Source organism: Protomyctophum parallelum (genome assembly GCF_964188405.1).
Source record: "Protomyctophum parallelum genome assembly, chromosome: 14".
Classification (NCBI taxonomy): Eukaryota; Metazoa; Chordata; class Actinopteri; order Myctophiformes; family Myctophidae; genus Protomyctophum; species Protomyctophum parallelum.
The window spans coordinates 5,285,046-5,301,932 of NC_139709.1; the positions used below are offsets into that span (position 1 = coordinate 5,285,046).

The following is a 16,887-nucleotide window of genomic DNA, read 5'->3' on the forward strand; positions in this document are numbered from 1 at the left end:
ACCCTGCATCCAGGACAGGCTTCAGACGGGCCTCCTCAGATCTGAACCCTGCATCCAGGACAGGCTTCAGACGGGCCTCCTTAGAGGACAGGCTTCAGACGGGCCTCCTCAGATCTGAACCCTGCATCCAGGACAGGCTTCAGACGGGCCTCCTCAGAGGACAGGCTTCAGACGGGCCTCCTCAGATCTGAACCCTGCATCCAGGACAGGCTTCAGACGGGCCTCCTCAGATCTGAACCCTGCATCCAGGACAGGCTTCAGACGGGCCTCCTTAGAGGACAGGCTTCAGACGGGCCTCCTCAGATCTTAACCCTGCATCCAGGACAGGCTTCAGACGGGCCTCCTTAGAGGACAGGCTTCAGACGGGCCTCCTCAGATCTGAACCCTGCATCCAGGACAGGCTTCAGACGGGCCTCCTCAGAGGACAGGCTTCAGACGGGCCTCCTCAGATCTGAACCCTGCATTTGATTTGGTGTTATAGAGCGTCGCAGTCCCGCCCCCTACCAGGGCCCAGGAAATGATTCTCCGTTCATTTTCTCTCATAGACATTTCAAAAGGTATTTATTTAAAGACGTTTACGCCGCGGACAAAGCCAACTCCTAATCATGACAACAAACACAATTTTTTGGGCCGAACAAATAATTAGAAAGAAGGAGAAAACAGCAGGTTACAACACTTCTTTTGTTGTTTTTCTTCTTTGTAATTATTTGTTTGGTCCAAAATATTGTGTTTGTTGTCATGAGTTGTCACGACTCGAGTTGGCTTTGTCCGCGGCGTAACCGTCTTTATATAAATACCTTTTGAAATGTCTATGGGGAAAATGCATTGGGAATCATTTCCTGGTCCTGTAGTCATGAAAGGGACGGCAACACTCTATAGGAACCCGCTGCGACCGCATGCCCCTCGCTGACGTCGCCGAAACATGCTAACTAATGGGATTATGAAAGATGGTAACAATAATGCAAGGGGATGAAAGATGTAATTGAATGTAATCAGATTGTATTAGTGTGAGATTAGTAGTCAGTGGATGGTGTTACTAATTAGTCATCTTAATCAGGTTATTAGCGACCTGCAGCAATGGACTCAGACATTACCATTCCTACTGGATGTAGAGAGTACAGTAGAAAGCACGCCAGGCATCGTTTTAATGCTGATTTGCTCTTTTGCACATTTCATTTTTCTCAAGCCGTTACGCTGCCATGCAGGCTGAGAAAGTGACACATGCTAGACTTGCGTCTGTAGCTAATAGCTGTGTTTACATGGGTCTATAATCGTTGGCTATTAATTCATTAGAATGATAGCCCAATAATTAAAATGCAAATTTGTCACGGCAGTCGGAAGTAATTTTCTCTATGAGATGGCCGAGGGGAAGTGTTTGATAATCTCTTCAACAGGAAGATATTTTGTGGCTAATAACCATAACATCACTTATTCTGCACTCTCTCTATCTCTCTCTCTCTCTCTCTCTCTCTCTCTCTCTCACCTGACGAAAAACATTATACTTGCACGCTCTGCTTGCGCAAGTAACTAGAAATGCACTTCTGTCGAGGTGCCAACTTGTGCCTTGCGTACAAATAGGCCATGTACGTATGGCTATTACGTCACCATCAACAGCCAATAAGGGACCACCATTCTTATCCCGACGTATACATACATACATACATGCATACATACATACATACTAACTAATTAAACTTGGACTCAGGGGGGTGGACGCCTCTGCCTTGCATAGTCCCCAGTGAATAGGCAGTTTGCCCTTCACTGGTAACCCTATTTTGGACTAATTTTAAATATATGAAGGTATTGCGGGCAAGGACTTTTACAAAAAAGCCTCCCCTTTTAAAATACATACACACATACATACATTTCAGAAGTTTTAGCAGTTTTTAAGGACCCACTTTTAGGCCAGTGCACCAGAGCAAACTCTTGCCTTTTTTTAAACCCTACCCATTTTAACCAAATACATACATACATACATACATACATACATTAGGTATGCGGTCTAGCTTAAACTTGGACTCAGGGGGGTGGACGCCTCTGCCTTGCATAGTCCCCAGTGAATAGGCAGTTGGCCCTTCACTGGTAACCCTATTTTGGACTCATTTTAAATATATGAAGGTATTGCGGGCAGGGATTTTTACCAAAAAGGCCCCCCCCTTTTAAAATACACACACACATACATACCTACATACATACATTTCAGACGTTTTAGCAGTTTTTAAGGACCCACTTTTAGGCCAGTGCACCAGAGCAAATTCTTGCCTTTTTTTAAACCCTACCCATTCTAACCAAATACATACATACATACATACATACATTCTTCTTCAATGTTTGTGTTTACTTAACACTCAAAGCTGGCCATCCATTGTCAATGGCATGCATTGTTTGATAGATTGCTAAGCAGAAATTAATAAAAAAAAAATGTTAAGATATTTTTTAAATACGGAAATGACAAACAGATGACACGGATTGTAGCTGTAGGATGTTCCATAGCTTCCGGGGAATGATTCGAGTTTATTTTATAAGGCTACGTGAGACCAGATTTGACTGAGAGACTGCCTTCGCGCAAATTACAGCTTTTCACCAGTAGGCCGTGTTGGGACCCATGAAAAAGTGCTTAGAAAATGAGTTTCGTTCCCATGTCAAGCGAACTACGCATTCAATGCATTTTTTCATAGATAATACCCTTCTAGACTTTGGGTAAAAAGTTCTACTCATAAAAACCTGCTGTTTTTTTTTTATAGCCATAAATGTATAAACAGTTTATAACCAAAAAACGAAAATCGTGTGCTGCTGTTTTTGCTTGTAAAATGTGTTTTTGGCAACAATTTTTTTTTCTCAAATGTCAAATGCATATACATAACATCTGACATAAGTATTGGTGCCTTTAGTTTACTCAGTCATATGTGAATTTATATCATGAAATGTAGCATATTTGTTAAAGAATATGCTTCAACTTAAGTGTTTGCCACACAGTACAATGAAACCTACACAGTAAATTGTGTCAAGAGCTTATGTTTCATACATAGAAAATGTCTCATCCTAATGTGTAATGAAAGGTAGAAAAGAAAATCAGGGCACCTTGGACCAACATGGCAGAAAATCTATCAAAATGTTACCACGCCCCCTAAATTGGAATAATGCAACAAATGGACAAGACTAAGAATTAAAGTAGTAGAGGTCAGAATTATTACAACATATGGTATGAAACATTTATTTATTTACAAGTGGGTCACAGCAAAGGGTCACAGCATCTGTCATCTGTACATCCACCCCCCCGGCCAAGGAAATATATGAAAATTGAAAATACAAAATAACATACAAATGCATAATAATTGTTGAAAAAAAAAAGTAGTAGGCCTACATGGTAACATGTTGGGTTACTCATCCCTATCACTTTCATCAGAGTCATCATCCCATGTAGGCCTACCTCTTTCTTCTGTTTCCTTTGACACATTTTCACAGTCCTGGCAGTGACATAAATCAGTGCAAAACAGTTTTGCAGACATACATGAACATCTTTCAGTCTCACATTTGCTTTTTTTGCAATTACAGTGGACTACCTGCAACACACTATCAGGGGCAGGATTTCTAGTCATCCATTGTACTGTTAACTCCCCATCCTCCATGACCCATCCACTGCCAATGGGTGAAGGAGCACACATCCTACTAGTCAGAGAACGTCTCATCACTGCTGCTTGGTAGTTTGCCCTTTTGCAATGTTGGTGGAGAGCATCACTTGTTGGGGGAATGTACAGTTCTGGCAAAGCTGATGATGCCGTACAGAATGATTTGTACCTTGCATCATTCACGTTTTTGGCAGATGATTGGCCATACAGGTAGCACACATATTTGCTCAGTGTGTTGAAAGTTGACTGGTCAAGGTTAAAACTGCTGCCAAGATGAACCTGCTTGGCTTACCTCAGTTGACTCAAAGAATGCCAAAGAGGTAACCTAAAAGTTCCTCAGACAGATTGAGGCGCAGCTTCCTCAGTGTAAGCAGAAGTCTCTGAGTATCACTAAGTGACTGTTTTGCAGGAGGTGGTAAACTTGGTGACACAAAATTGAACAACAACATGAAAGTCCTGTGAAGAATTTCATTTTGCTGTCATCAAATTCTGAAGGATCAAGAGTACGATGTTTCAACTCACTTTCTAATTTGTTGACTTTATCCCTAAGTGATTGACATTCAGCATTTAAAGATTTAATCTGTTCATGTAATGAGGCAATGTCATTTTGTGTTTCCTCTGTCTGGACCCCAATGCCTGGGACTTCAACAACAGTCTGTACCTCTGCTGTACTTCGATCAGTGATGGAGGTGAAACCAAATAACCTTGGCACGTAGTCAGGATGTAGAGGATCATCACTCTTTTCCCCTTAAATAACAAAAACAACAAAAACATTTACTAGAAATATGATATTAATTTGTTTACATATATGGGGTGTTTTCACATATGTCCTGTTTCAGACATCAGCCTCAAAACAAACTCATCCGGGACGGGGCTGCCAAATCATTGTGAGATTATTTTTTTACATTAACCACTGGAACAATAGCATCCCTATTCTGGAGGGAACATTTGCAGAAAATAGCAGATCTACAAGCTCACAACATTGTTGGTGTAGAGCAGGGGTAGGCAGCTTTAACCACGGGTGCTAAGGGTGACCACTGGCACACACTGGAAATGCCAGTGTCTCACTCTAATGCCAGTCTGGCATTAGAGTGAGAGAGGATTAGCCTGCATGTCTGTAACTGTGTACAAATGGAACCAATGGACCCCATTGGACCCCAAATGGACCCTTCTTAGGAACCAAATGGACCTTACAGGTCTGTAACTCTGAGAGATGGAACCAAATGGACCCTTACAGCCTGAGTGTACAAATGGACACATGCAGGTCTGTAACTCTGACACTATGGGTCCATTTGGTTCCATTCGTACACTCTCAGAGTAAGTCCATTTGTGCAATAACAATCAAACGTTATGTGGGTCCTTGAAAAAAACAAACAAAAAAAGTTTGATATTAAACCACTGTAGTGGTTATCAGTGGACTCTTAATGTGTCATATAAATCAGTGTCATACGATATTCTGAGGGAAACCATGGAGACTTAACATTCAGTAACTGCAGGGTGTGTTGATCAATAAGAACATTAACATTAAAGTCTTTCCACGGACTCACGTAACATGTTGATGAGTAATTACTCCTGACCAGATCTCTTTCCGGGTAACGGACTATGTTAATCCACTAATTGGTCCACAAGAAGAGAACTCCGTTAGGTTCGTTTAAAACGGGACATTGTGTGAAAAGGCCCTTTTACATTGAACGTATGGTTTTACAAAAAAAGCAACATACCTGACACAAAGTGAAAGTGGCACCCCCAAATCCATGTAGCCCTGAAACATGACTACATCGGCGAAGTGCAGCGATCCATTTACTTCTTTTTTCTTTACATTTCGGCAGTCTGTAAAAGGATAGCTCCGAGTTCTTTTTTAATCTGTTTGTACAGTCAATCGCACAACGGCTCTTTCCCATTTTCCCAGTTTAGAGAATGAAAACAGCGTCGCAACAGTGAGTTGCTAGGTTGCTATGGACAACAAAAAGTTCTTCCGCATACGAAGACGTTACGCGCATACTCAAGGGAATAAAGCGGCTACGCGATTGGTCCACGTGACCAAAACCACACCACTCCCCTTGCACATATTATTACGCCTTGTAAGAAATAGTCCCGTTTCAGATCGCGGATTATAAAATAACTGCAGCGTCGGACGAGTAGAACTTTTTTATTTAGACTGTCTACCTATAAATCTCTTTTATGGAGAAAAAATTGTGTAGTCCCCCTTCCGTGGGAACGGACCTGAACGAAAAGGGACCTCACCACACGGCCTACAGAGGAGAAAAACAAGTTAATAGCACAGGCAGACTCTTCACATACTAGAGCATGTCTGAAATAAGTGTCAGAGCTGAAATCGATATGTAAATATGAAAGAAATGCTTAAACATGTAGCTATAGGTGTAATGTTAGAGACCACAGAAGTGAACCTTTCAAGCCTGTTTTCTCAACTCGCTGTTTTCTGCAAGACATTACTTATTATTATAAGCCATTATCTCCAAAACTGGTGGGTCAAACTGAACAACCAATATGTCAATTTGAAGCTATGATTCCCTGCTTTCATATGACAAGAAAAAACGAAAATTTAAAAAGAAACCCAATGGCAGTCCCTCAGTCAAATTTAGTCGCATATGAGGGTAACAGTGACAGTTTGTGATCTGAACAAGAGAATGGATGTTTTACCAGCATTATGTGGTGGAGTTCAGTCTGCAGCACATACTGTAAGAAAGGCTTTTTACGGTTCACAAAGTGGACGAATGGGAACGTTCCGACCGGTCGATCATTCCCACAGTCTTATGTGCGGTGAAGCGCTGCCTTGAATCTTCTGGCAATATGCAGCACCTCCGTCCGTTTAATCGTCCCCTTCACCCCGCCCTCACAAAAACATATACTTTAGTGTAAACACATTAAGTTGACTGCTATCTGAGTCCCGCCTGCTTCTCTGCACAAACCTCCCCTCTGTAAGAGTAAAACCTCAAATTGCTACGCTGAGTGGAATTTACGACCAACCTTCTCTGGGACCATAACTCTCCTCGTTAATAACGTGCATCTTTCCCCCGAATGACCTTCGAGCCGTTCCTAAGTTATTTGAACGGCAGAAATACAAATATAATGTTCCCTGGAGTGGACACAGTGTGTGGACCCATTTTGACCTGAGATCAGATTCTAAAAATGTCTTCTTAGGGCCGATTCATACTCCTATTTTACCGCTGTTTCGGCGCTGTAGTGCCGAAATGATTTCGGCTCGTCAGAAATTTTCAGTAGCACCGAAGAGCCGACTTTAGGATGGTACCCCCCCCCCCCGAACCTCAAATGAAGTCAAATTGTAGGCTCTACAGAGCCGAACCGACTTTTATTCGGCTCTAAAATAGGAGTATGAATCGGCCCTAAATCCTGACAGTTTTCTGAAAAAGCTGTTTCTATGTCAGTCGTTCTTCGATTAAAAAAAAAATAGCAGACCTACAAGCTCGTAGCGCACCACTCGGTGGCACGCTATGAGCTTGTAGATCTGCTATTTTTCAATAGCTAAAAGCATAACATGATGCTAATACCAAAATGGGTTCAGTTGATTTCAAATGGGACATTGTCAGAGTGGACTCCTCCTCCTGTATATGTATGAGTGACATCATCACAGACCTTTCCCTTTTAACTCCTCCTCCTCCTACCTGTACAGGTATGAGTATGACATCACCGACCTGCGCCATCACCTGCAGAGGGAGTGCATGAACGGAGGAGAGGATTTCACCAGCCAGATGACCCGAACGCTGGACTCACTGCAGGGCTGCAACGACAAGACCAACATGGACCTCACACCTGGTGAGTTAAGACCAATTAACACACCTGGTGAGTTAAGACCAATTAACACACCTGGTGAGTTAAGACCAATTAACACACCTGGTGAGTTGAGCGTTCATTAAGACCAATTAACACACCTGGTGAGTTGAGCGTTCATTAAGACCAATTAACACACCTGGTGAGTTGAGCATTCATTAAGACCAATTAACACACCTGGTGAGTTGAGCATTCATTAAGACCAATTAACACACCTGGTGAGTTGGGCGTTCATTAAGACCAATTAACACACCTGGTGAGTTGGGCGTTCATTAAGACCAATTAACACACCTGGTGAGTTGGGCGTTCATTAAGACCAATTAACACACCTGGTGAGTTGAACATTCATTAAGACCAATTAACACACCTGGTGAGTTGAGCATTCATTAAACACAATCAGTGCCGGAAGTGCATCAAAATAGAAGCTCCGGGGTGCCAGAGTTGTCTGATCGCTTTTACTCTGAAAGCCATGGACCGGAAACACTTTCCTAAAAAAGTTGACTTTACAAAGAGACCTCACATCCCCGATCATCTTAATCTATTTTTTTACGCTCCAAAAAGCGTTCATATTTTGCGGGAGAGACGGATGAGGAGCAGAAATGAAGCGCCAGCATATCGATCCATTCATCACCACGGAGAGCGCCCTGGATTAGGAGATACGAGTCATTCTTTCCGCCGCGCTAACATGGGAGTCAATGACAAGCTAATTATTGCACTGAGCGTTAGCGTACGGAAAGCGAAAAGCGAAATGCCAAAAAAAAAAATAGGAAAAATTCTGAATATTCTTATCACGCCCCGCGTCGCTGGGACGTCGCTAGGACGTCCACAGACGTCGTAGGCACTAATATTTCGGGATCCTTATGACGGCCTCATGCGTCCTACGAACTGAAACGGTTAAGACCAATTAACACACCTGGTGAGTTGAGCATACATACCAATTAAGAGACACGGTGGCACAGTCGGTAGTGCTGTCGCCTCACAGCTAGAAGGTCCTGGGTTCGATTCCCGCTCGGGACGCTGTGGGCGCTGGCGGCGTGTTTCCTCCTCCACGTCATCAGTGCCCATACCCGACGAAAGGGCCTTTCTGTGTGGAGTTTGCATGTTCTCCCCCGTGCCTGATGGAGGGGAAAGGAACTGGTTGGAATAACGTGTTCCTTCCACGCGCTACATCCAACCAGGAAAAACTCCCCCCTGTCAGGTGTAAAGGAGCAACTTGGACACTCAGGCATGAAGGAAGCATGAGTTCAAGTCCGTTGCGCTCCCCAGGTTGGTGGAGGGTGTATAGAGCCCAGGATCACATTAGATGATTGACACAGGGGTGAAAAATGGGTTACAAAATCGTGGGATAAAAAAAATATATATAAAAAAAGACCAATTAACATGGGCCTCACACCTGGTGAGTTGAGCATTCATTAAGACCAATTAACATGGGCCTCACACCTGGTGAATTAAGACCAATTAACACACCTGGTGAGTTGAGCATTCATTAAGACCAATTAGCATGGACCTCACACCTGGTGAGTTGAGCATTCATTAAGACCAATTAGCATGGACCTCACACCTGGTGAGTTGAGCATTCATTAAGACCAATTAGCATGGACCTCACACCTGGTGAGTTGAGCATTCATTAAGACCAATTGACATGGGCCTCACACCTGGTGAATTAAGACCAATTAACACACCTGGTGAGTTGAGCATCTGCTAAATGCAAACAATGTAACCGTTTGTTGGGGGGGACAAAACCCCCCCCAACAAACATGAACTTAAACATGATCACAGGGGTGACGTGACATTGTAATTGGCTAGCACCATTAGTGGGAGGGGCCTATGTAAGCGATTGCAGCAACCACACTTCATTTTTTTTAAATTGTGACTTTTCTAGTTTTGGTTATTTTCCTCCTCGACACTTATCTTTAACCCATTCTGAACGGGAACCCATTTTGGTGTCAGCATCATGTTATGCTTTATCTATTGAAAAATAGCAGATCTACAAGCTCATAGCGCGCCACCGAGTGGCGCGCTACGAGCTTGTAGGTCTGCTATTTTTGAAAAAATCGAAGAACGACTGACATTTTTTAGAATATGTTCTCAGGTCAGAATGGGTTAATCAGACCAGTGTGTGTCCAGTGGAAACCTCGTATGAATCTGATCTCAGGTCAGAATTGGTTAATTAACGCTGATCAGCGGCGGCTAGACTCCTTGGTTTCATTGTCCTTCAAGCATTGCATGAGAATAAGCAAATCTTTACACAATAATTACTCTCGTCTTGAGTAATTGAGCTAATTGTTATTTGTAATTGACAGTGTGTTTCGACAACATGTTTTTTTAACTGCTGGTAGGGGAATCATCCTAATATAATAACCATAATAATAATAATATTAATAATTGGTAATTGTGCTAATTTCTATTTATAATTGAAAGTGTGTTTTGACAACACGTTTTTTAACTGCTGGTAGGGCAATCATCTTAATATAATAACCATATAAACGTATACTACAATTTAATATAAACATTAAAAAATATATATTGTCCTGTCCTGGGTGGACCTGTCCTGGGTGGACCTGTCCTGGGTGGACCTGTCCTGGGTGGACCTGCAGGCCTGTCCTGGGAGGACCTGTCCTGGGTGGACCTGTCCTGGGTGGACCTGTCCTGGGTGGACCTGCAGGCCTGTCCTGGGAGGACCTGTCCTGGGTGGACCTGCAGGCCTGTCCTGGGAGGACCTGTCCTGGGTGGACCTGCAGGCCTGTCCTGGGAGGACCTGTCCTGGGTGGACCTGCAGGCCTGTCCTGGGTGGACCTGTCCTGGGTGGACCTGCAGGCCTGTCCTGGGAGGACCTGTCCTGGGTGGACCTGCAGGCCTGTCCTGGGTGGACCTGTCCTGGGTGGACCTGCAGGGCTGTCCTGGGAGGACCTGTCCTGGGAGGACCTGTCCTGGGTGGACCTGTCCTGGGTGGACCTGCAGGGCTGTCCTGGGAGGACCTGTCCTGGGAGGACCTGTCCTGGGTGGACCTGTCCTGGGTGGACCTGCAGGCCTGTCCTGGGAGGACCTGTCCTGGGTGGACCTGCAGGCCTGTCCTGGGAGGACCTGTCCTGGGTGGACCTGCAGGCCTGTCCTGGGTGGACCTGTCCTGGGTGGACCTGCAGGCCTGTCCTGGGTGGACCTGTCCTGGGTGGACCTGCAGGCCTGTCCTGGGAGGACCTGTCCTGGGTGGACCTGCAGGGCTGTCCTGGGAGGACCTGTCCTGGGTGGACCTGTCCTGGGTGGACCTGCAGGGCTGTCCTGGGAGGACCTGTCCTGGGTGGACCTGCAGGCCTGTCCTGGGAGGACCTGTCCTGGGAGGACCTGTCCTGGGAGGACCTGTCCTGGGTGGACCTGTCCTGGGTGGACCTGCAGGCCTGTCCTGGGTGGACCTGTCCTGGGTGGACCTGCAGGCCTGTCCTGGGAGGACCTGTCCTGGGTGGACCTGCAGGGCTGTCCTAGGTGGACCTGTCCTGGGTGGACCTGCAGGGCTGTCCTGGGAGGACCTGTCCTGGGTGGACCTGCAGGGCTGTCCTGGGTGGACCTGTCCTGGGTGGACCTGTCCTGGGTGGACCTGTCCTGGGTGGACCTGCAGGGCTGTCCTGGGAGGACCTTCTCTTCACCAACAAACATGTGCTTTGGAAGAAACATGTGTTATTGTAAAATCGCTGGACCTTAGAATTGAGTCCAGCGCGCTGGAGGGTTCTGGAGTGGAACCGTTTGGATAACTGGGGAACACCCACAGAATAACCATGAGCAGAGTGTTCTAACGCGCTGTAGTGCTCTTAACCCATTCTGACCTGAGATCAGATTCATACCAGGTTTCCACTGGTAAATGGTAAATGGTGCATTTATATAGCACCTTTATCCAAGGCGCTTTACAGATATTGTGCATTACATTCACCCATTCACACACACATTCATGCAAGGCACCAACTAGCACATCGGGAGCAATTAGGGGTTCAGTGTCTTGCTCAAGGACACTTCGACAGTAACTCTGTTGGAGCCCGGGTTCGAACTGGCAACCTTACGGTTACCATCCAGGCACTCTATACCCCTGAGCCACCGCCGCCCCACTGGACACACACTGGTCTGATAAACCCATTCTGACCTGAGATCTGATTCTAAAAAAATGTCAGTCGTTCTTCGATTTAAAAAAAATAGCAGACCTACAAGCTCGTAGCGCGCCACTCGGTGGCGCGCTATGAGCTTGTAGATCTGCTATTTTTCAACAGCTAAAGCGCGACATGATGCTAACACCAAAATGGGTTCCCGTTCATAATGGGTTATGAACGGGAGAGGAGGGAAATGGAGTACATTCATATTCATCATTCAAAAACATAATAATAATAATGTGAGAGGTTAGCCAGTGAATTACAGTGAAATCTGGTGTTTTGCTAAACATTACCCGCTGCATGTCCTTTGCACGAGGAATCATTCCTATTAGGATAATCCTCTGTAGCTGAATGCATTCATAATAATAACATGACTTACCCTCTACTGTTACTTCACTATCAGCCATCCTATGATGTACAGAATATGTTATGGTAAACGGTGCAAATATATATATTATACAGCGCCTTTATCCAAGGCACTTTACACACAGAACTAAATGGAAACTAAATGAAAACTAAGCTATGATGACTAAAACTAAGACTAAATATACTGACAATTTCGTCAACACATAAAAACTAGACTCTAAAAAGAGATCCAGTATAAGTCATTTTACACTTGGTTGCATGCTGATAAAATAGCAGATCTACAAGCTCACAACGTGTCGCAGCGCGACGTGTTGTGAGCTTGTAGATCGGCTATTTTCAGCAAGTGTATAAAAACAGTCATTACGACGGCATCAAGACCCGCCAAAGTGTTTCAAACAGATGCTTAATTTCCCCGAGTTTGAACAGGTTCAAACTCCATACCAACTGTGGCTCCAGGCCCTTTCTCTGGCACCGAGCACATATTGACACATCACGAGTCCACCGAGCACTGAATCCACTTGTTCTAATCATTCTACTAATTACTATTTAATGTATACTCGCGTATATATACAGGCCCCGGCTTTGGCTTGGCAGGAGTCGTAGCTTTCTAGTCTGTGCTTTGGGGCTGTTTCATTCCCAAGGCTTTCCTCTCTCGTCCATGTTTTATACGTTTCTTTATCTCTCTCTCTCTCCGTGTTCGTATTTCTTATTTCTCATATACAGACATCCTTCGAGACCTTGCTATTGCTTAACCCATTCTGACCTGAGATCAGATTCATACGAAGGTTTCCACTGGACACACACTGGTCTGTTGAACCCATTCTGACCTGAGATCAGATTCTAAAAATGTCAGTCGTTCTTCGACTTTTCTAAAATAGCAGACCTACAAGCTCGTAGCGCGCCACTCGGTGGCGCGCTATGAGCTTGTAGATCTGCTATTTTTCAATAGCTAAAGCATAACGTGATGCTAACACCAAAATGGGTTCCCGTTCAGAATGGCTTAAGAATGGTGTTGTGCATTTAGTATTTCTCTGCCAGATTTTAGTCACTGTACTGTGTCCGCTTTCTAGATATATATTATAATTCTATGGTACATATAGGTGGAGGATATGCCCACCAGGTGTGTTGTGTTATTAAATAGCTGTGCTGTGATGGAGGCATGGTCAGGACAACAATGTTTGCAGCCCCAAGGCAACGGCATGGAGCCCCAGGCCTCGCTCACACATCCAAGACAAGAGACAGAAAGCGTGTTCTGTCTCTGTTCTACGGGATATGGGGGGGGGGGGGGGGGGGGGGGGCAAGAACAGAGCCATCAAGCAGAGACAGACCATGTGTTCTGTCTCTGTTCTAGAGGGGGAGTCACGTGGTTTTGACAGAACAGCTTTGCTCGATTGGGGGCGAGATGGGGCAGAACACGCGTTCGTTCTGTCTCTGTTTCGACAGTGAGCGAGCGGCCCTAAGCTAAGCACTAAACTACGTTTTAGTGATCAATCTCTCCCCCCCCCCCCCTCCCCCCCTCCAGTGAGTGACAACACCAAGCTGGCCCTGATGAACAAGTATAAGGACAACATCATCGCCACCAGCCCCATGGACAGCAACCACCTGCAGCAGAACACCCTCCTCCCTCACAACACCTCCACCAGCCAGCGCAAGAGGCTCTCCAGCAACACCCGTGGTGAGTACCAGGCCCAGGCCCGGGCCCGCACGCACACCTCCAGTATCTGGGCCCGCACACCTCCAGAACCATGCAGTGACTCAACTATGTGTGACTACATTTGACTGAGGGACTGCCATTGGATTTCTTTGAATTTTTCTCACGTCATATGAAAGCAGGGAATCATAGCTTCAAATTGACATATTGGTTGTTCAGTTTAAGATATGGCTTATAGAGTGATGTCTTGCAGAAAACTGCGAGTTGAGAAAACAGGCTTGAAAGGTTTACTTCTGTGGTCTCTAACATTACACCTATAGCTACATGTTTAAGCATTTATTTCATATTTACATGTCTTCTGTGGTCTCTAGCATTACACCTAGCTACATGTTTAAGCATTTATTTCATATTTACATGTCTTCTGTGGTCTCTAACATTACACCTAGCTACATGTTTAAGCATTTATTTCATATTTACATGTCTTCTGTGGTCTCTAACATTACACCTATAGCTACATGTTTAAGCATTTATTTCATATTTACATGTCTTCTGTGGTCTCTAGCATTACACCTAGCTACATGTTTAAGCATTTATTTCATATTTACATGTCGATTTCAGCTCTGACACTTATTGCAGACATGCTCTAGTATGTGAAGAGTCTGCCTGTGCTATTAAATCATTTTGAAAAAGAAAAAGTACGTTTTTCTCCTCTGGTGAAAAGCAATTGAAAGAAAAGTAATTTGCGCGATGGCAGGCTCTCAGTCAAATCTGGTTACATTTGCATTTCAACAACCCTCAGATTTGATATGGACCTCACATTAACCGTCTTCCTGCCATTGCCGAAGCCCTTCGGCAATTGAAGCATTAATTTGATATTAACGCTTGCTGCCATTGCCGAAGCCCTTCGGCAATTGCACTTTTATAGTGCATATGATTGATCAAGCCATAATGCTACTCACGTTAGCCGGTTAGCTAGCAGTGTTGTTAGCACTGCACTGGATCGTTCATATTAATTCACCGTCACCATAAGAATCCATTCTATCCGTTTCTTTCAATCGCCTGTATCTCCTATTCCTTGTCCCAGATGGCATTTTTGGTCAAAACAGCGTTTCTTTGACGGCACGAGCCGACGTTGTGGATGGCTAAAATGTACCGGCATTGATTCGATCATGTAAACAAAGGTTGTCTTGGCAACGTAAAGCTGGCAGGGATAAGCTCACTTCCGGTTGAGGCAAAATGTGGCTTTTCAAAATAAGAGCTCAAATTAAAAAAATGCTGGCATGAATTAGGTCCTAATTTCTCAATAAATGGCAGCAGTAAAAGGGTTAACCGATTACGTACATAGGACGTATGAGTACGTCCTAGCGCATCCTCAATGATACCGGGGAGAGATAAGAATATTCTGAATGTTTTCCTTTTATTTATTTATTTTTGTCAGTTTACAGTTCGCCTTTCGGCTATACTTCTCAACCTTCTCGCCTGCCGTCTGTTAGAAAAGTCCTTGACATGAAATATTGAGCACCACTGATACAGAAAATTGTCATCATTTAGAAGACATTCTTTTAATGTCAACGTCAGGCCTAAATGGGTTAAGACACGGACCCCCCATGGTGATGTTTAGGGGCAGGGCAGGTCATCTCGGGGCACCCAGAAAGGTGATGGTGTTCAGGCTATAGGTGGCTGCGTCACAGACTCGCCCCTTTGGCCGACTGGCAGTGGCGTGCACAGATAGACACTAGGTGGTGCTAGAGCACCGGTCCTTTGCACTCTGGACAGCAATGTGCCCTTTTGAAAAAAAAAAACATTTGTACAGTGTACAGTATGTGGGCCATGGTGACATTGATCAATTCTTGGTAAAGAGCTTCTAATATATTATTTATGCCCCAAAATCTATAAATCTCACACTATTAAGGCAACCGGCCGGTTCCACTAGATTTGCCCCGTAAACCTCAAGTTTAGCGGGCATATACAGTGTTTGTTGGTAGTTTGTTGGTAAATTTACCAGTGTTTCCTGGAATATACTATACTATATTCCATGCGCAGTGACATCTGCTACTGTATAAATCCAGTGGTGGTGATATACTTTAAAACATTTGAAGACAAAAATACGACTACTTCAACTTGTGCCTACAGCAACAACAACAACAAAAAGAACACTCAAACGTGCCAAAATCCCTTTCCACAATGTGTGTGTATGTGCAAATCAGCGAGTAAATTGGCAGGGCCGGATCTACCATATGGGCACTTTGGACACGTGCCCAGGGGCCCTTGGGCCCCTCAAAAAAAGAAAAAAAAAAGTTTTTTTTTTTTTTATTCTTTTAGTTCCACAGATAATTCCCCTGCTAATCTGAATGAAATAAATAGTGTCTAAAAGGATTAGTGTTTTATTGTTGGTGAGAAGGGCAGCTGAAAAGTGCAATTGTGTCTAAAGCAGCAACAATGCGCTAGATTGGCTGTCACTCTGGGGGGGGGGGGGGGATAGGCGACCGGAAATGGGCCAATATAACGGCATAAAACTGGCCCAAAACGGCTACAAAACAGCAAAATGTGGGTGCGCGTGAAGGGGGGGGCCCTTCGACCTTCAGTGCCCAGGGGCCCTCAGAGGTGTTAATCCGGCCCTGTAAATTGTGCAGAATAGCTGGTAAAAAAAAAAGGGACATAAAGCAGGAAAGGGCTGAAAAACGACCTCGGTGCATATGGTCCATAGTTAGGGGCTACTATAATAAGCCATTTTGGGCGGAGGAACCCCTTATGGTGTTAGCATTATGCTATGCTTTAGCTATTGAAAAATAGCAGATCTACAAGCTCATAGCGCGCCACCGAGTGGCGCGCTATGAGCTTGTAGGTCTGCTACTTTTGAAAAAATCGAAGAACGACTGACATAGAAACATAGCTTTTTTTCAGAAAACTGTCAGGATGTAGAAGACATTTTTTTTAATCTGATCTCAGGTCAGAATGGGATAAGCAGTGAAATTAAAAAAAGGCTCAACCCTGAGCCTATAATTTGTCCTGGGTCTCGTGTTCTGGTCCCGGAAGACCATCCTTTTGGACCTGCTGAATAATTTAATAACTCCAGGATTCCACTTCATTCTCCGTGACTTGTCATTCGGTGCCACGGCCGGTACATCTCGCTGCCATGCCAGCTAAATATATATATTTTATGTTATCTTATTTTATTCATTTTGTATTATTATATCCCACAGGAAAGGGATATCATGTTTAATGCATTGTACTCTGCCAAAAAATGGATATGTCAGCTGGAGTTGTGGCTTAATATAATATGAACTATGACTCAGCG

General features: G+C 44.5%; 1 protein-coding gene across 1 annotated transcript in view; it reads left to right on the forward strand.

Annotated features, from left to right (window-relative positions):
• Window positions 1-16,887, forward strand: part of astn1 (astrotactin 1) — a gene marked incomplete at both ends in the record, with an annotated part of 516,901 nt that overhangs the window by 146,200 nt on the left and 353,814 nt on the right. The window contains 2 exon segments of the mRNA XM_083781951.1: window positions 7,282-7,424; window positions 13,461-13,613. Of these exon segments, the coding sequence (XP_083638077.1) occupies window positions 7,282-7,424; window positions 13,461-13,613 (296 nt within the window).